Consider the following 19,731-nt stretch of genomic DNA (forward strand, 5'->3'; position numbering starts at 1 on the left):
CATCTGCCCAGAGGAATAACTGAAATAAATTCAGATGAACAGATCTGAAGATAGAATGTCATCAAGAAGTTCAATTTGTTCCATATTGCACTACAGAGTAATGTCCTATAGTAATTGGAAAGTTAATAAAGATTTAGGACAGTAGTGAGAAAGTGGAATGAGGTTTTTATTTAAAGCTTCTTCTACAGTAATGAAGCCAAGAGAAGAGTTGAATCCAATAATGCCCAATTTCCCAAGGATAATAAGCAAAGTGAAAGTACTCTCATGCCGCATCGTTTCATGATCGTGTTACCCTATCAAATAATCTGTAATCAGGAACAATAAAAATGTGAAATTATGCCAAACCTAATGGACTGACGTGAAATCAAAGTGTTGTCGTTCATAACCTCGGACTCCAAAAAGGGCAGCTTTCATGATGTCGTGGCACTTAACAAATAAGGCAGATCCTAGTAACACCCTGAACTATACATACAGTAACCCCCTGGAGGGTTATTCACATCATTTGCGTTTAACATTTGGTTCATCTGTTAGTTCGGCGGGTTGAACAGTTCGCGTGCAAGGCAAACACCAGTATTCTTGAATGTTTACACAAACTATTGCTTGAAATCAATTGATTACATTTCTTTACGGTGGCATGGATTCAAATTCACAATTGAAACGTTCAAACTGTTCTTAACGTTATTAATAGTGAAGGCGAGGGCTCGATGTTTAAAATTTGTTCGCTATCGGACCTCCCCGATATTATTGCACGTTCAATCATCTCTCCAGGAAAACAACTAAAAGCCATCCTGCTCTACTTTTGAAGCTGGTTGGTTAGGTTTTGTTGCCCTTCCAGAGGGAAAAAGCAACCTTGTAAATAGTGTCCGAGCAAACACTCAATAAGGCAACTCCAAACGTATGTTCTGAGTTATCTCCCACGTTTAACCAACAACTTCGAATCCTAGCTCATTTCACCAATACACCCTGCCCCCGGGGGGGGGGGGGGGGGAGAGAGACACGACACTTTAAAAACTTCTCGGAACTACTACCCCTGTTTTAAACAGAACATACACGCAACACAAGCATCACTGGCAAGTCGTTCAAATGAGGATCCAGCCCATGTGAAGCCGCCTTCACATTCAGGGCAAGTTAAAGGAGCCCAAACGTGTATGGCATAGACGTGAGTCGCCGGCCGCCGCCGCCTCGCCCAAGCCGACAGTGCTGAGTTGACACCACCCAACCTCTCGGGAGTCGGGGAACCCGCTCTCATTTGTTAATCTTGCCCCAGCACACTCCGCCCCATCCACGCCCTGAGATGTCACTGGCTCCAAATCCCACCTCCCCACCTTTCTTTCCCCCCCCCCCCCCCCCCCCACCCCATGTTGCTCCTCCGCCAGTCCAGTCGGGCCCACGCCAGTCACCCCGCACAGCCCATGGCCGAACCAGTGAGCCCCCTTCGCCCCTCTGTCATCTGCAGTCAACCTCGTTCTCCCCCCACCCATCCAACACCTGCCTCTCTGGCCCCGACCCACCCCTCCCTGCCGGTGTCACTGACCTGCGATTCAGCGGCTGGCTCTTCAGCTCGTAAAACGTTTTCGCTTCTTCATGAAATTCCTCCCCGACATCAAAATCTGGAACAATTCCCGACTCAGACTGCATGAGTCCGGAATGACGGGCTTGCACAAATAAAACAAATTTCAGCCACCCCGAGCGACGGTAGCGCAGTAAATGTCAACAAGGCACAAAGTTCCGCTGAGTGACAGAGTCTGTCTCCGCTTCGGAGCCGGAGCTTTACCACCTCCCCTTGCCCGTTCAACGCCGAGCGTGTGCTGGGCTGCCGGGAAATGTCGTCCCGGTCGACCCCGACGCATTACATTCGGCCCGCAGCTCGGCGGAGGGGAACTACCACTCCCGGCGAACACCGCGGCGCGCTGACGGTCCAGGGAACATGTGCGGCTGAGTGCCCGGCCGGTGGAGTTTGGATACAGTGAAATGTCAGCAGGTTTTATTGGCTGTTGCTGCAACTACCACAGTAAATTCTACTTTCATTTGTTTGCACCCGTACGGCCAAAGGGCAACGACTGGAAAATACTGGTTAATGTATTAGTTATGCGGGACATATGTTTACCCCAGTGGACCGGCATTTCTTTTTATCTCATGTTTTGGGTCTATTAAGGAAATGCGAGGATCTCAATCCGACACAAGCTGCTTGTCATTGCAATGTTCGCTGACGTCTCTCTGCTCCTGCACTTCTGTTTATTTTCCTCCAAAGCGCTTTGATGCGTCAGCAAACATATTGTGAACTTGGGCTGATCTAGCTAAGGGGTTAAAGAAGTAAGGACCTGTTTTTATTATTGTTTCTTTTCGGTTCGAAACTATAAATTTTGCACATTGGGAGGTAAGATTATAAATAAGAAAGCATTTGAAGAGAAGTGATACTCCCACGGCGTTTTTAATGGGTATGAAGGAAACATACCTGACCAGCAAAATATATGCAGACATAGTTTACTATTTATGAGCTCACCTTCAGCTTTGCGGTTATATTCGATGTTCATCCATCAAAACAAAAAATAACCTATTTTTACCAAAAAATCGTAAGTCTATACTATGAAAAGCAAATTAACGAGGATGCTATAAAACTCAAATGAAACAGTATGCTGGAAAACAACTGCGCCCCGAACTGAGTGGGAGAAATTCATCCAGGGACCCCAGCGCTAAAGGCTGCAAATGTAACGGTCCTCGTTAAACCCAAACTGGAAGTGATAGGACTAGAAAATATTCTTCTGGTTACTGTAAATCATGTACAAAGTGAAAGGAGACATTGGGGGAAGTTTCTTTGCACAAAGTTGTGCCTTGCCAGGGGTGGTGGTGGAGGTTGGAACGGGCATTTCAGAGACTCTGAGACGGGATGAAAGAAAAATAGTTAGGAGGTAAGAAAGGTTTAGTATTTGGGGCGTGGGGGGGGGTGGTAGGAATATATATGTCGACATAACATTGAGAGTTGAAGAGCTTGTATGTTCTATGTACATATTTTGGGTTTTCTTTTAAATCATTATGATTAGTTGGAATTCTATGTCCAAGACTTAAATTCGAAAGTTCTAATGCACCAAATTATGCTTGATCAGGTTTGCTGTGGTGCTCTAATGCTGGATCTATTCTGTAAATACTTCAAGTTGCAGCAACACCTGAGACCCAAGGGAACTGTGGGTTTTTTTTTTCAAAGTGGAAAATGTCCTATCTGGAACAAAGGGTTCAAGGTTGGGCCAATAATAACAGGGCAAGGATTTGAATTGCCTCTGCTGAACATGTCAATATGTGCAGGAGATGAAAAACAAGGGTTAGGGTGGAAAGGAAATTAAATATAAATATGTAATTTGGGTTTGGAGCCCAAGACTGAGAGAGCTGAAAGGGAACTTTGAATGCAGGATGTTCAATGGTCTGGAACAATGGAAATTCAGGAGGGCTGGTGATCTGGAGAGTGAAAGATTGGGAAATCTGGAGAATTATGGGGAAGTCAAAGCCTGGAATTGGTAACAATTTCAGTACCTTGTTGGTAGGGGAGGAGGTCCAAAGAAACAAAGGTAAATATGGGATATACACGGGAATCAAATGAAGAACACTTCTCGAACATCTTGTGAAAGGAATAATGTCTTTTTGCATGATTAATGGAAGATAATCAAGCCTGCTCCAACATTCAAAGAGATAATGGCTGATCTGATGACAAGCTCATCTCCACCTGCCTTTTCCCTACAATCCTTAATTTCTCTACTATGTAAAAATATATCCATCCTTGTCTTAAATATATTTACTGAGGTTGCCTTCACTGCTTCAATGGTCAGCAAATTCCATAAGTGCTCTGTTATTAGTAAGGGAAAAGCACTGTTTCCACCCTCTTGAAAAAGCAGTTCCTTCTCATCTCTGTCCTAAATATACTACCCTGAATATTGAGGCTATGATCCCTAGTTCTAGTCTCCCCTGCCAATGGAAACAACCTACCTGCATCTATTTTATCTATGCCTTTCATAATGTTATATGTTTATATAAGATCCCCTCTCGTTCTTCCAAATTCCATGATTCAATCTCTCCTCATAGGCTGACCCCCTTATCTCTGGGATTTTTAAAAAATTATTGTCCTTCTCTCTAAGTTAATTTTCAGTCTCATTATACTTTTAAAAAATACAATTGAGTTTCTAGTATCTCCATGGACATGTCAACCTTTCAATCTTGATAAGACTGAAGTTTAGTCCTGGCCTCAAAATTGCTACATGCACGAAGGAATAGATATTTAACACATTTGTATAATATTTGCATTTTAGTGTTTCAATCTGATTATTTTAACTTCAAATAGCTATACCAAAATGTCTTGTAGACATCTTCAATATTTATCTGATGGCATTCCAGGTATAATTTCTTGTCTTAGAAACCTGGCCTTGAATTTCTTTACAGATGAATGAATCCTCAACAATAAATAGAATGAGAAGTCATTTTTTTAATATAAATAAAAAGTAATCTCGATAAGACTGGCATTACAATGCATTTTTCAGAAAAGTAAATGACTGGCAGCACAGACAGGAGATACAGATATTTCATTTTTCAGGATGCAAATCAAATCATTGAACTAGTTGAAGTTTATTCTTTCCTACCAGATTAATTAGTTTAATTACAAAATTATAGATATATCAGTTGAAATCAATGGAAACCAATTCAGCATGAGATGGGGAACACAATCTTCCAAACTATAATGTGAATACGCATGAGATTCATTCTTACACCAAAATAGAATCTATTCAATTGTTCACTGAATTGTCCACAATATTAAGCAGGCACCAGTTGAAACAATTTTAAAATTTAAATAGATACAAATTAGACCAGACCTCCTGGTTGTCTAAATCTATCAAATTATAAATCCTCATAACGTAATGAGCCAACGTTACAATATTGAAAACACCGTAAAGAGAACTTAAAGCACTGTTGCCTACAAATGGATGAGATAATAAACAGAACTCTTTAAGCTTGCCATTGATTTATTTTAGCAGGACCCAGACACAGGTGTTGGCCTTTTGACTTTTCCCATAATAAATTCAGATAATACAATTTCAAATAATTGAAATTAGTAACTAATACAATAAATATTTAAAGGACCAAGGATTATTCATGGAATTATTTTCTTTTAACGTTTCTTTTCATTCCATTTTCAAGCAATGTCATCATGCCTCATTATAATAAAAGTAAGACTTTAAAAAAAAAACACAAGCAAAAAAAATTGCATAGCCACTCTATCCAACAGAGTTCATAATTGGCTCTCCAAATATATCTATTTATTTCTCCTATGCAGTTGTCAGGGAGTGCCAGCTTATGGGTGGTGAAATATTAATATGGTGTTCTAGGAAGAGAAAACAAGGAACAGTAGAACAATTATTGAGACATTAATGCAGTGGTTATCAAACTTTTTCTTTCCAGTCACATACCACTTTAAGTAATCCCTGTGGTATAGGTGCTCTGTGATTAGCAAGGGATTACTTAAGGTGATATGTGAGTGGGGAAAAAAAGTTTGAAAGCCACTTTTAATTGTACCTAATTGACTCATTATGTGCAGGGTTTCATAACTCCAAATGAAATGGGCCAATGACAATTTTTCTCAAGCAAAATATTTCAGTAACGATTGGGTCTAGAACAACGATTCCCAATCTTCCCTTCCCACTCACATACCACCTAAAGTAATCCCTTACTAATAATAGAGCACCTCTGGAATTGGGCTTTCTTAAAGTGGTATGTGAGTGGAAAGAAAAAGTTGAATACCTTTGTGTTAGTGCAAGGGAAATAGATGGAATCTATTATTAAGGAAATGATAAGCATGGCACTTAGAAAATAATAGTGTAGGATTGGACAAATTCAATATATACATATATGAAAGGAAAGTTTCATGTGACAATTAGAGTTTATTGAAGTTTAAACCAGCAGAATGGAAAAGGAGTATTTTCAGATGTCCTCTCATAAAGTGTCACACAAGAGGTTATGGAACAAAATTAAAGTGTGCAGTATTGAAGGTAATAAGTTCAAAGATTATAGATTGGTTATTGGACAGAAAGCAGTAAGAAGAAAATTGGAGCTTCTGGTGCTCCATCCATTATTTAATAAGAAAACAAATCATCTTGTATCTAAATTTACTAATGATGGGTTTACTAATTGTAAGCTTTGTGGAGCATGCAGAGAAACTTTAGAGAAATAAAGACAAGTTATGTGAATGGCACGAATGTGGCTGGTGTGGAAAAATGTGAGATGATCCACTTTGTGGAAAAAAAATAAGAGCATGGATTTTTTAATATATGGTGAGAGATTGAAAGATATTTGAAGGTACTCGGGTATCTGAATTCTGAATGTTAATGTGCAGGTATGTTAATGTGGAGCTGAGATTGCTTGAAAACCAACAAGAGTATAGCTGAAAGGGGGGGCGTGGCAAGATGGCGTAGGGAGCGGACGTGCATTCCCGGTCTCCCCCAGGCAGTTATATAAATACCCGTTTTAAGAATATTTCTTTTCTGTTGAAAGTCTTTGTTTTGTTTATCAATTGTTTTTAGTTTAAAATGGCAACAAAGATTAAGGAAAATAGAGTTCAAATACAGAACAAAACTATACTCTCCGACTTTGGAAGAAACTCGGCCTACTTGCCCAGACAGAACCACGGAGTCAAGGCTGGAATTTTCTTAAGAACGGAGCTCATTAATTGGACTGTCGGATAAGCTGGCCTTGGACACCCCTCTGAAAGATGTTTAAAATGGCAACAAAGATTAAGGAAAATAGAGTTCAAATACAGAAGAAAACTACACTCTCCAACTTTGGAAGAAACTCGGCCTACTTGCCCAGACAGAACCACGGAGTCAAGGCTGGAATTTTCTTAAGAACGGAGCTCATTAATTGGACTGTCGGATAAGCTGGCCTTGGACACCCCTCTGAAAGATGGTGATGAATATTGATTTGAAATGTTTTATGAAGATAAATTGCAGTAATTGGCATTGGTTGCCCGTGAGTTTTAAAAATCCAGATAACATTAAAGTTTATTAGTGATTTTTTTTGGATGGAATATCGGAAGGATGAATTTAGTATCTATAAATACAGAACAAAATTACATTCTTTGACTTTGGAAGAAATTTGACCTATTTGCCCAGACAGAGCCAGAGTTGGTGCTGGAATTTTCTCAAGAACAGAACTTATTAAAGTTGATTTCGGACTCCTTTTTGAAAGATGGCGACGAATGTTGATTTGAAATATTTGAAATATTTTCTGAAGATAAACATATATATGGAACTCCTTGACCTGCAATAAGGTTTATCAGTGATTTTTTTTGGATGGAATATTGGAAGAGTGAATTTATTATCTGTGAGTATGCATACATTGCAAACAGATTTTAATAGTTTTGAAAAGGTTTTTTTTAAACTAAACAACAAGATCAGTTTAATATTGAGAAAACTGGAAAAAACGGAAACTTTATTATTAAATTTGGAAATTCAGTAGAAAGAAACTATGAACAAGATTGATGATTTATAAAATTAAAGTCGAAGGAGCAATGTCCAAGAAGAGTTAAAAATTTTGAATAAGTTTTTCTTGAAAATAAACAATAATTTCAACTTAACATTGAGAAGACTGACAAAGTGGAAAATTTGGTATTAAATTGGGAAACACAGAAGAAAGAACTTATGAATAACATTGATGCTTTAGAAGATCAAGACCGAAGGAATTATGTTCAAGAAAATTTTAAAAGATTTGAAAGAAACTTTTTTTGAAAGTAAGCTACAAATTCAACTTGAGACTGAGAAGAATGGAAGATTCGGTGTTGAACTGAGATGTTCAGAGGTGTTTTAATTCAGTGGATGAAATTTAGGAAGACTTGAAAAAAAATTTTTTTTAAACTTTTATTGATTGTAAACAATGTTTAACTCAGTGTTGGGAGGGTGGAAAGGGTGCAAAATTTAATATCAAGTTTGGATTTTCAAAAAAAAAAGAGTTTATGAATAAGATTGGTTAAATTGATGGACCGGGGTTTTATGGATATAAGAAATGATGATTTGTTGGTATTTTGTCTGCCTGGGGGGGGGGGGGGGGGAGGGAGTGGTACTTCTGCTCCCGAAAGTCATATGCCACTTGTGGTTTATACCACACCCATTTGGGTTTTTGGGAATTAACCACCACAAGGTGGTTTCCTAAGGGGTTAGGGGAGGTGGGGGGGGGGGGTGAAAATTTGAAAATTATTTAGTATCTATTATGTAATATTATACTAAGTACATTTGAAATGAATGTATGGAGATATTATCAATAAATTTCAAAAAAAAAGAGTATAGCTGAAAAAACAAAATGTTAATCACTTTGCAAAGCTTAAGTACTCCATTACAGCAAGAAGCTCTGCAACAAGCAGCTAGTCTACATTGCTGATAATGCACATTTTTCTATTCTGCATCAGAAGCCATTTATGAACTAAAATAGAGAGTTTGCCTTGTGGTTTACAAGTCACATATTTATACAGAAACCACTTCCAGTTTTCCAGAACATTTGAATAGACATCTCTATATAAGTTCATGTTTCTTAGGATTCACTTGGGATTCATTAATCATGGTTGTGCCTTTAGTGGTCAGTAGTCTTTTACTGTTTTGCCAAATAAGGAGTTTCTTATCAGCCCAAGTCTTTTTGTATTGAAAACAAAGGAATTGAATGCAGATAGTTCCTCTCTCCCAATCAACATTTTAAAACTTGCATTCTCAGTATAATAAAGAATCTGGAACATATGTGGTCTATTTCAAGAGGGTTGGGAACAAGAATGGAGGCATTTTCAATTATATAGGAAATTGGGTGACTATATCTGGACTATTATTAACAGGCCTGGTTTCCAACTTAAGGAAATAGAGTGCACCTTTACCAACCAGATTGATTCATGGCCAATCAGGACAGAGAGAAGAAACTAGAGAAGTTTTGATGTTTTCTGTCCAATAGAGCAATGGTGGCACAGTCCCTTAGTAGGTTCAAGATAGTGTATGAAAGATTTTACGTACTCAAGGAATCAAGGGTTGTGGGTCAATGCAAGAAGATGATCTGATTGAATTTTAGAGCAAACACAACAGGCCATGACTCCTGTTTTTAATTCTTCTGTTAAGCTCTCAAATGTCAGGAGAAAGTAAAGTTGTGACACAATGAGGAAATCCAAATCCAGAAAACTATAAGTGCATAAAGTGTAATATCAACTGTGGTTCAAAAATGTTGAAGTGGAAAACATTTTACTTCTATTTTTAGTTCATAAATGGCTTCTGATGCAGAATAGAAAAATGTGCATATTCAGCAATGTAGAGCTGGAAGTGGCAACGTCAGCAAGAGAATTGGCATTTCAAAAATAAATGTTTTTGTGTTGAGAGTAAGATTCCCTGCTGCAACTTCTTCTAAATTTACACAAATGAAAATATCAGAATGATAGTCTGCAAACATAAAAGTAAAATTTAAGGCTGGTCACCTCCAAATTAATCATTCCGGTTTGTTTTTTGTGTTTTATTTCACACATTTTTGCTATTTCAGAGATTCCTCATTAAAGTATCAAAATGGGCACAAACCTTAGATCTTGATTTCTTTCATTTTGACAATTTTTAAAAATTTTGCATTTCTGTTCAATTGGCGGTGGTTACAACACCTTTACAGCGCCAGCGATCGGGACCTGGGTTCGAATCCCACACTGTCTGTAAGGAGCTTGTACGTTCTTCCCATGTCTGCATGGGGTTTTTTTTCCCAGAGGTGAAGGTTAATTGGGTGTAAATTGAGCGGCACAGACTTGTGGGCCAAAATGGCCTATTACCGTGCTGCAAGTCTAAATTTATTTATTTTTTTAAATAAGGTGTTTTTAATGTTTCTTAAACTCGTATCATCAGGCACGATTTAACATAACTTGAAATAAATAGTAACTTTATTTTAAAATTATTTTGTGTTAGAATAGGGGGTAAAACACAAAAGTGCAGACCCTGGTTGAAGTAAAAACACAATGGTGGAAACTATGCTGCGTACTTTATATAGAAAAGATGAAGGCAGGAGGTAATAGGTGGATAAAGGAGGGAAAGCACACCAGCAAATGGGGAGGAGGGATGGCTTTGTGAATGGAGGAAAGAAGACAAAGGGAAAGGAAAGTGAGGGAGAACAGAGAGTAGGCAATAGAAACTGGAGAATCAGTGCTCAGTGCCTTCACTCTGTCCACATCAATTACAGGGATCATTTCCGCACTCCAGTCCCAGGCTAACAGGACTGTCCATTGCCTCATACTGTCCCACCAAGACCACCCATAAATTGGAGAAGCACTTATTTTCTATTTGGAAAATCTCCATTGATTTAAGCAGTTGCTGCAGCCTACTTTCCGTTCTCCCTCACTTCCTTTTCACTTTGTCTTTCCTTCACCTCCTTCTCAATTTACAGAGCCATCTCTCCTACCCCTGCTTGCTGGTGTACTCTCCCTTCCTTATCCACCTAGTACTTCTTGCCTTTGGGACTGTGCTCTTCACACTACCCTTCTGCACCCCCCCTTGCCCTCCCCCCCCTCACCCCCACCACTTTGTTCAGTCAATTACCTACATTTTTTCATACCTCAAAGAGCTCACGCCCAAACCGTTGGTTATGTATCCTTGCTATATAAAGTACACTTCTTGACTTGCAGAGTTTCTCCAGCATTGTGTTTTTACTTGTGTTATAATAAGATTGGGTGTTCTCAATTATTTAAATCTGCTTCTACAAAATGGAATTAGCTTTTCCTAGTTATATTGGAATTAAGCAATCAGTTTGTGGGAAATGTAAAAAAAAGCATTTAAAGCTATGTAGACATAGGATTAATGTAAATGAGCATTTGATGATTAGCATGAACTCTGGACTAAAGAGCCTATTCCCATGGGATATCTCTCTAAAACTCTATGGAATTCCAAAGAAATTGTCCATCTCTGTATTGATCTTGTGTTTATGAAAATATTGAGAATTTGTGGAGAGTTCATTGGCTGATTGGCAACCTGATTGCTTGCTTCATGGGTGTAACTATTTTTACACCAGACCAGGCTTTGATCTGTGCATTTTCTCATTCAGTGATGGATCAAATGTCAAATTCTTAGTCTGTTGACATGATTAATGTTGGCTTTTATGTTTCCCTCATATGTGAAAGAAGACAAGTGTATAACACACAATACCAAAATAATATATTTGTATTGAACATTCAAATTTTATTTGCCAAACAAATTTCAAACAATTTACTTTCTTATTTTTTGGGGGGAATTTTTTGTGGTTTGGCATCTGGTTCACTGCTGCCTGTTTCCAATGCTCTCGTTAATCTTCCTGAAGCAACATTTCCCACATTCCCTTTAACTCGCCACACCCTGTATCCTGCACATCCTTTGAAATCACCAGGTTTCTGGTTACATCACTTCCTTTCAACTCACTGGGTTTATTGAAAGTTTATTGATGTAGAAATGTACCATGATCTAGCCTCTAAAATTGGTTAATTAGAAGTGTTTTGGAGTTTTGTTAGGAGTAAATTCGAACAGGTTGGAGAATGTACAATGTGGGACTAACAAATTCATGATGGTACATGTTTATCAGGATTTTACTGTGCCATTTTTCTCCACATTATTTATTAACAGACTTTGGAATTCTAAAATATCCAATATGATGCATGTGTTTTTTCTCATGGCTGTGTTATATCTTACTGACTTTTCTTCCCCTTAATCTGTAGTGTGATGAACAGGGAAGATGTGGTGTAGGAATTTCTACCTTGGCTGTACAAATGTCCTGTGTGTTCTGAAATGTAGTCCCAGGGGTTTCAAAGCATGAGAATTGTACTGAAGAAAGGATGCGAATGGATGACTCATAGAAGAATACAGCATTGTTTGTGCAATCAGATATCGTTTTATGAGAAAAGTCCTTTATTTTTTATGTTCTTCAATCATAATGTTTGCCAATGCTTAATTGAATTAGATCAGATCTGTAAGATGTTTGATTGTGTGAATGCATATTAAGAAAGACCACATGCAGGGCAGAATTAATGCTATTAATGCTACTGGAACTACGTATTGACAACTCTTGTTTCAACATTAGGAAATGTTCTCAGGATATGTTCTTCAGGGAAATGAATGCCAACATGGGAGCAGAGAGATTAGAAGGTTCAGTGATTTTGAAAATGATGAAAGGAAGGTTGAGTGTCAGACGGTGGAGCATTGACAACTAAATACTTTGCCATCAATATTGAACAATATAAAGGAGAATGAAAAGAAGAACAAAATTTGAGAGGCAGAGTATGAAGAAGGAGATATTAGACAAGTGGGGGTAACTTAATATTGTGGTTAGTTTTATTTTGGGAAAGCATGGCAGTTGACCTCGTTGACCGAACACAACACCATGTTTGAAATCAAAGAATACCTAGGAAAATTGTATTGCTTGTGAAATAATATGGCAGGCTGTGTCCGAATTCAACTTGATGGAAAGTGAAATTCCTTTCCATATAACTTGAAGAGTTTGTCATAACAGGTGATATTTATCCTGTATTTGCAAGGCAGAGAATGTAAGAAGAGCACAAATTGTGCTGGAACTGAAGCAACATTAATTAGACCAAGGCTAATTAATCCAATGTATAGATGACAGGAAAGATGTGACTGCTCCAGATTCGATGCAGAGGAGATCTGGGCATAGCCAGAATGAAAAATTGTAGTTTTGAGGAAAGATTGGATAGGCTGCAGTTCTCAGTTTCTTTCTCTTTCTTTATTGATTACCAGCAGGATAGCCGGTGTTGCCCAGGAAATAAAACACTCAGTTGTTGAGTGCATGGTTGATGCAAAATACCCAAAAACTTCATGGTAATTTTGCACAAATATATTTTTTTTTTCTGTTTCCTGCTGCCTGCCCCTTGTTTGTCTGGAGGCTTGAGCACTGAGGTAGGCTTGGTGTTGCTATTCTGTTTCCCACTGCCTTCCCCTTACCTGTCTGGAAGCATCAGTGGTGAGGCAAATCTGATGTTTCCCTGCTGTCTCTTGCTTTCTCCTTTGTCTAACTCTATGAGCTTGTGAAGAGTTTCTGCCAATGTTGCTTCACTTTTATGGCCCATATTGAACTGCATTGGGTTTCTGTATGTACGTTGATGCACAGCACAGTAACTAGCTGAGGTGTCCCTGTGGTGCGCTGTTAGACAGAATCAGACACACACAGGGTAAAGACTGTACAACCGACTTTAATCCACAAAGACTTCCACAGAGCCAGGCTGGCTGTGGCTGCAGCAACTCAGTGTGAGGCCTCGGGAGGCCGACGCAGGCTTATATCCCGGAGGGTGATTGACACCCAGCTGGGTGGGGCTTGATCCATTCAGGCTGACTGATTGGCAGCCAGCCAGGTGTTGTCCTGTCCCCTTACACTCCTGCAGGTACAGAGGTTGCCCCCTGCAGTAGGCCAGTGGTGGATCACCACAGTCCGTGGTGCAAATTCATTTTATCATTTGAAATGCAAGTCAGTGCTTGTAAATGACCTCACCAAAGCCTTCGACACCGTGAGCAGGAAAGGGCTTTGGCATCGGATGTCCCCCAAAGTTCCTCAACATGATTATCCAACTGCACGAAAACCAACAAGGTCGGGTCAGATACAGCAATGAGCTCTCTGAACCCTTCTCCATTAACAATGGCGTGAAGCAAGGCTGTGTTCTGGCACCAACCCTCTTTTCAATCTTCTTCAGCACGATGCTGAACCAAGCCATGAAAGACCCCAACAATGAAGACGCTGTTTACATCCGGTACCGCACGGATGGCAGTCTCTTCAATCTGAGGCGCCTGCAAGCTCACACCAAGACACAAGAGAAACTTGTCCGTGAACTACTCTTTGCAGACGATGCCGCTTTAGTTGCCCATTCAGAGCCAGCTCTATAGCGCTTGACGTCCTGCTTTGCGGAAACTGCCAAAATGTTTGGCCTGGAAGTCAGCCTGAAGAAAACTGAGGTCCTCCATCAGCCAGCTCCCCACCATGATTACCAGCCCCCCCACATCTCCATCGGGCACACAAAACTCAAAACGGTCAACCAGTTTACCTATCTCGGCTGCACCATTTCATCAGATGCAAGGATCGACAATGAGATAGACAACAGACTCGCCAAGGCAAATAGCGCCTTTGGAAGACTACACAAAAGAGTCTGGAAAAACAACCAACTGAAAAACCTCACAAAGATAAGCGTATACAGAGCCGTTGTCATACCCACACTCCTGTTCGGCTCCGAATCATGGGTCCTCTACCGGCACCACCTACGGCTCCTAGAACGCTTCCACCAGCGTTGTCTCCGCTCCATCCTCAACATCCATTGGAGCGCTTACATCCCTAACGTCGAAGTACTCGAGATGGCAGAGGTCGACAGCATCGAGTCTACGCTGCTGAAGATCCAGCTGCGCTGGATGGGTCACGTCTCCAGAATGGAGGACCATCGCCTTCCCAAGATCGTGTTATATGGCGAGCTCTCCACTGGCCACCGTGACAGAGGTGCACCAAAGAAAAGGTACAAGGACTGCCTAAAGAAATCTCTTGGTGCCTGCCACATTGACCACCGCCAGTGGGCTGATATCGCCTCAAACCGTGCATCTTGGCGCCTCACAGTTTGGCGGGCAGCAACCTCCTTTGAAGAAGACCGCAGAGCCTACCTCACTGACAAAAGGCAAAGGAGGAAAAACCCAACACCCAACCCCAACCCACCAATTTTCCCCTGCAACCGCTGCAATCGTGTCTGCCTGTCCCGCATCGGACTTGTCAGCCACAAACGAGCCTGCAGCTGACGTGGACTTTTTACCCCCTCCATAAATCTTCGTCCGCGAAGCCAAGCCAAAGAAGAAGAATAAACAGTAATGCAAGTCAGTGCAAGCTGGTCAAAAAACACTTTTGAACTTCATATGACCTTAAAGGTTAAATCAATGAAGTTCAATGTGCCCTTGACATTCACCATCAAATGTTAGCCCGACTGAACCTCTTTGGGGATTTCTAGAGAGCTTCATATTGATTGGCATGGAAGACGGCAAAGAAACAGACATACATGGACAAATATATATTAGATTTATAGTTTTTTTTTGTATTGTTTATCTAGATGTGTTTTGTGTCTGCATGTTTTGCACTGAGGACCAGAAAGCACGGTTTTGTCAGATTGTCCTTGTGCAAATAGATGATAATAAACTTGAACTTGACTCTTCTACAATCCCATTGTATCTTGCCTGTTAGCCGTTGTTTCTCCCCCTTCTCCACCCTCTTGCCACCCCCCCCCCCCCCACCTCCACCCCTATACCTTTATATTTGGGATTAGCTGATTTTCATCACACCTGATGAAGGGCTCGGGGTGGAATCATTGACTCTCTTGACCTTCGGAGTTTCTTCATCACTGTTCTGTACTTCACTAGACCCCAATATCTGGCAATGTTCTTGTTTACTTTGATGGGTTGGAGTTGTTTTCTTTGGGACAGAGAAAGATGATAAAAGACAATTGAGGTGTGAAAAATAAAAGAGTGGCATAAATATAATAAATTGGAAGTATCTATTTCCTTTATAGATCAAAATATCAGGGAGCAAAATGCAAAATAATTGGCAGAAGGATAGAGAGGAGATAAGAAGAAAAAGCTTTTCACTCTGAGGATAAAAGGCTCTGAACTCATTGTATGAAAGGATATTAGAGATAGAAACCCTTCGTAAATTTTAATAGTACTTGGATGTATACTTGAAGAGCCGAGAACTGCCGGAAGTGCATGAAGCTGGTATTTGGCCAGGGACCTGATGGGCTGAATTGCCTTCTTCATTTTCCAACATTTTCTGATTTTTGTGATTCCGTTTCTCAAGGTTCTTGCTGAAATATTGCATATTTTTTGCTCTTTCCTGAAAATAGTCTTAACTCACTGCCCCAGAGCCATAGTCGTAAAACATGGAGAATGTCTCTTATACAATCATGTCTATCAGCCATCAGATACCTGCTCAAAAATTTTGATAGGACAAGGAGTGATAAAGGAGTGGACATCACAAAAGAGATGATGCTTCACATCAGCAGAGCCTTGGATTCCGTCTTTGATTGAGTGCATTTCCTTGGATGCTTCTGTTTCCTCCCACTTCCTATAATCAAATAGGTTAGGAGCCTAATTGGCCACTGTAAATTCTCCAGGGTGGGTAAATGAGTGGTAGATTCTAGGGGAAACTTGTTGAGAATGTAGGGAGAATATAAATTGGGATTGATGTAGCATTTGTGTCATTGGATGATAAAGGTTGGTATGAACTCAGTGATTGGTGGCTGACACTAGCTTGACCAAAGTGAAATCCATGCCTGGATTCCCAATGTGGCAGAATTAACTGGAAAATTGGCAAATCAGAGACTGTCAGATAGGTTGGCATGTGGGAAACATCAATTTCAGGACAGTGAAGAAAAAAATAATCAGTAGCTTGGCATGGCAGATGTCCTCATTAACTCTTCACTGTACAGTTCCTGAGTCACCATCTGGCAACAGTTTGTGAAAGGACAATCACTTCCATAATTTTTTTTTGGATGGGTATGTTTGGAATTTCTTTATTTCAAAAATGTTCTTTATTTATAATTTTTGCACAGTAGATACATTGAATATGAATTTCTCTATATTCCTTGTACCTTTGTTCAATACCTTCTCTAACATTACAGGTACTCCCCGACTTACGATTGTAATTGGGACTGAAGGATCGGTTGTATCTCAAAATGAATGTAAGTCAGAATTTTGCCCACATGCCTGGAGTATCGAAGTCTTAAAGCAAACTTTTTAATCAAACCTTTTTTTAATCGTAGATTTGATTATAACAACTTAAAGCTTCCTGAATGTGTTGAATAACGTTGGCAAATCTTTACACATTCTGATCCATGCTTACTTCATTAGTCGGCGTCCCGGGGTCCATAGGCTGGATGCAGCCATTTTGATTCCTGGGTGCATGCACGAGTCTTAGGTTGGCGCATGCACAAGTCTTAGGTTGGCGCATGTGCGGTGGGTTTGCGTATTGTTGTTCAGTTGGCATATGCACGAGAGCGCCCTAACAATATTGAATTTGTGCCCTTAATTCTCACACATGCGCCAACCAATTCACAAACCCACTGCATATGCACACAGGAATCTAGATGGCCGAACCCAACCTACAGACCCTGGGACGCCAACTAACAAGGTAAGTACATACATTTTGATTATTACATGTCCTATTTTCCTGTTATAGGTTGTCAAATACAACATCAACTGTGTAAATTTTATATTTAAAAAAATTTAGTCATATGTGCGGATGGACGTCACTGCTGTCAGTGTTTCTTCTTTAAGCATTGCATCTGTGGAGTGTTGAGAGGGTGTTACACAGGGCCTAGCCTCTTGGTGTTTAATGACTGGAGAACTTTACACAGTGGTCCTTCTCCACACAGTCTTTGTGGTAGTTCCCCTCAGTAACTTTTTTTTACTACATAAGGTGTGCAAATACAAGACACCAATCAGTGCATGGATTTCTTTATATTCATTCTGAAATAAAGTCAATACATTAATAATGTTATCAAGTTAACACATTCTGTGTGTTAGGCCTTCACTCAGGGACCAGCCTCTCAGTGTCTTGGTGGTAGGATCTTGGTCCCTCCCCACAAAGCTTCAGTGTGTTCCATAGCTAGTGGGAGCTGGGGCAGATAGGCAAGGTCAAGCAAAAACTAAGACTGTGGAAGTGGCAGTCCTTCTCATCGGCAGGCAAGAGTGGTCATAAAGAGCATCAGATATTGCTGAATTGCAGAGGTATGGCCTGTACCTCATTCCCGTGCCCTGGCAATCACCTGAGCTATCTTCCATCTCATCTGATATCCAAGATAGACCACATCTCCAGAGAAAGGGAAAACAGTATATCTAACATTGCCCTTGTTCTGATGCCCACCTCTGTGTGCGGCTGGTCTAATCTGTACAGAGAACTGAAGTACACAACTAGCAAGAGATTCCACTGATTCACCGGAAAAATAATCTGAGGGTTGTATGTGATATCATGTATGTACTCTGACAATAAATCTGAACTTTGAATGTTGATCTCTTGTGTTTTGAAGGAGAGGCCTCACTGAATATACAGTGCTCTATTCTACCACCCTATCTCTATTTTGTTACAAAGAAAGTTTCTGCAGTAAAGCATCTTTGACCACATATGCATCAGGCAATGTCCTGTAGGCCCTGCAGGAGAAAGACAGGGTGGATTCTGTGGGATGATTTATTAAGCAGACTGTCAAAACCATTTGTCAGAATGGCTCATCACTGGAGTCACCAACAAGCACCAAGACCGTCTAATCCTTCCTACTCAGTTCCACTATGCGCTGTTCTTCAGACTGCTGCAATGAGAATGATACCATCCCTCAGTGCTTTGTGAACTGTACATTTGCAAAGAAGATCTGGAAGAGAATGAAAGAGTCCAGATTTGAGGTTTGTTGTGAAAAGTTGCGTAGCAGAGGACTCGGATCAACAGAATGTTCAAAGGGACACAGATGGACGGCCATCAAGTGTTGCTGGAACGTTATCGACTTGGTGAGAGACATACTTCAGTCTCCCCAAAACATCAGTCTTCAGTAGTATGGGATGTCCATTAGTGAATGCTGCCACCTTGCGCTGAACTTTAGTATATCAAAGAATAAGGCCATTGGATCGTACCTTATCGCGCCAGTTAAGGTCAATGATACATTAGGATCAATGGGTTCAGGTGCTGCCTCCTTCTCACCACAGATGCCGCCCGCCTTGCCTGCTGAGTTCATTCAGAGGTTTTGGTTTTTTTTTGCCCTGCAATCAGTATTTTCTCTTTAAACTATAAATTCACAGTGACAGAAATTTATAACTTAATTTGAAAATAGCTCTGCACATGGATGAAACTAAACTGCACACATCTGTTTTCCCGGATGTTAAACTGAGCCTTAATATTCTGATTCATCTCTTTGAATTAATGGTGAGACACTTGGAGGAACTCTTGATTGAAACTCTTTCACAGACAACATTGTGTAATTTTTCATGAGCAACATAAGGTTCTGCTTATTTATAGGTTAACTAAAAATCATTGAGACTTGTGGATCTTTGAGTGATAATGAACTGTGACTGGTTATTGTTTTTTTTTCCACTGAAGCTCATGATCATGGACCTGAATTTAAAGATTATCATTAACACATAATTTAAATTTTATATCCTTACCTCCTGTATCCCATCAGGATGTGCACTCAATTTCGTTGCACAATGAATATAAAGGTTATTTAGTCTAATGTCAAGCTATTGATTTAATAGTGCCTTCTTTTTCAATAAACATTTAAAACCACCCAGCAAGAATAATCTCCAGCTTTAGTTTTCTACATTACAATTCAATCAAACAAAATCATTCCTCTTAAGTTTTTGCATTAAAATCTGAAGCATGTGATAGATTACTTAACAGGAAATAGCAATGGTAAACAAAATTGAGTCCCAAATTGTTGACTTACACCTATTGCTTGACCTGCTGAGTTCTTTCAGCATTCTGTTTTTGAGCACAGACTTGTCTTTTAGCCTTTCATCTGATGAATTTTATTTTGAGTTACAGAAGTTTAAAGTCAGCCCCCTCACCACTCTAAATGTGATACCATGAATAGGTGTCGATATTTTGTTCTGACATCTAGAGTAGGACTTGTCAAGAGTAAATGTTCTTGTATTATCTCCAAGGTGCCCTGGTTCTGAACCCTTTATGTTTAGTTTGTCCAAGTTTAACTAAAATTTGTGCTGA

At 39.9% G+C, this 19,731-nt stretch overlaps 1 protein-coding gene and 1 long non-coding RNA gene across 9 annotated transcripts in view; one reads left to right on the forward strand and one right to left on the reverse strand.

Annotated features, from left to right (window-relative positions):
* Positions 1 to 2,168, reverse strand: part of LOC138763236 (microphthalmia-associated transcription factor-like) — a 296,887-nt gene extending 294,719 nt beyond the window's left edge. For 4 of the 8 annotated variants that reach the window (XM_069937072.1, XM_069937069.1, XM_069937067.1 and 1 more), the window contains exon 1: positions 1,535 to 1,625. Coding sequence is in view for 2 of the 8 variants with exons in the window: in XM_069937068.1 (XP_069793169.1) it covers positions 1,535 to 1,638 (104 nt within the window). In the remaining 6 variants the exon portion in view is untranslated. Of the gene's footprint in view, positions 1 to 1,534 lie in introns of all 8 variants that reach the window. The other 4 variants (XM_069937068.1, XM_069937073.1, XM_069937074.1 and 1 more) reach the window with 4 other exon arrangements.
* On the forward strand, positions 2,022 to 19,341 carry LOC138763239 (uncharacterized). Its single transcript, XR_011357437.1, has 3 exons — positions 2,022 to 2,313; positions 16,646 to 16,705; positions 18,053 to 19,341. It is a non-coding gene; the product is annotated as an uncharacterized lncRNA (long non-coding RNA).
* The last annotated feature ends 390 nt before the right edge of the window (positions 19,342 to 19,731 follow it).

The sequence above is a fragment of the Narcine bancroftii genome, chromosome 5 (genome assembly GCF_036971445.1).
Source record: "Narcine bancroftii isolate sNarBan1 chromosome 5, sNarBan1.hap1, whole genome shotgun sequence".
Lineage (NCBI taxonomy): Eukaryota > Metazoa > Chordata > Chondrichthyes > Torpediniformes > Narcinidae > Narcine > Narcine bancroftii.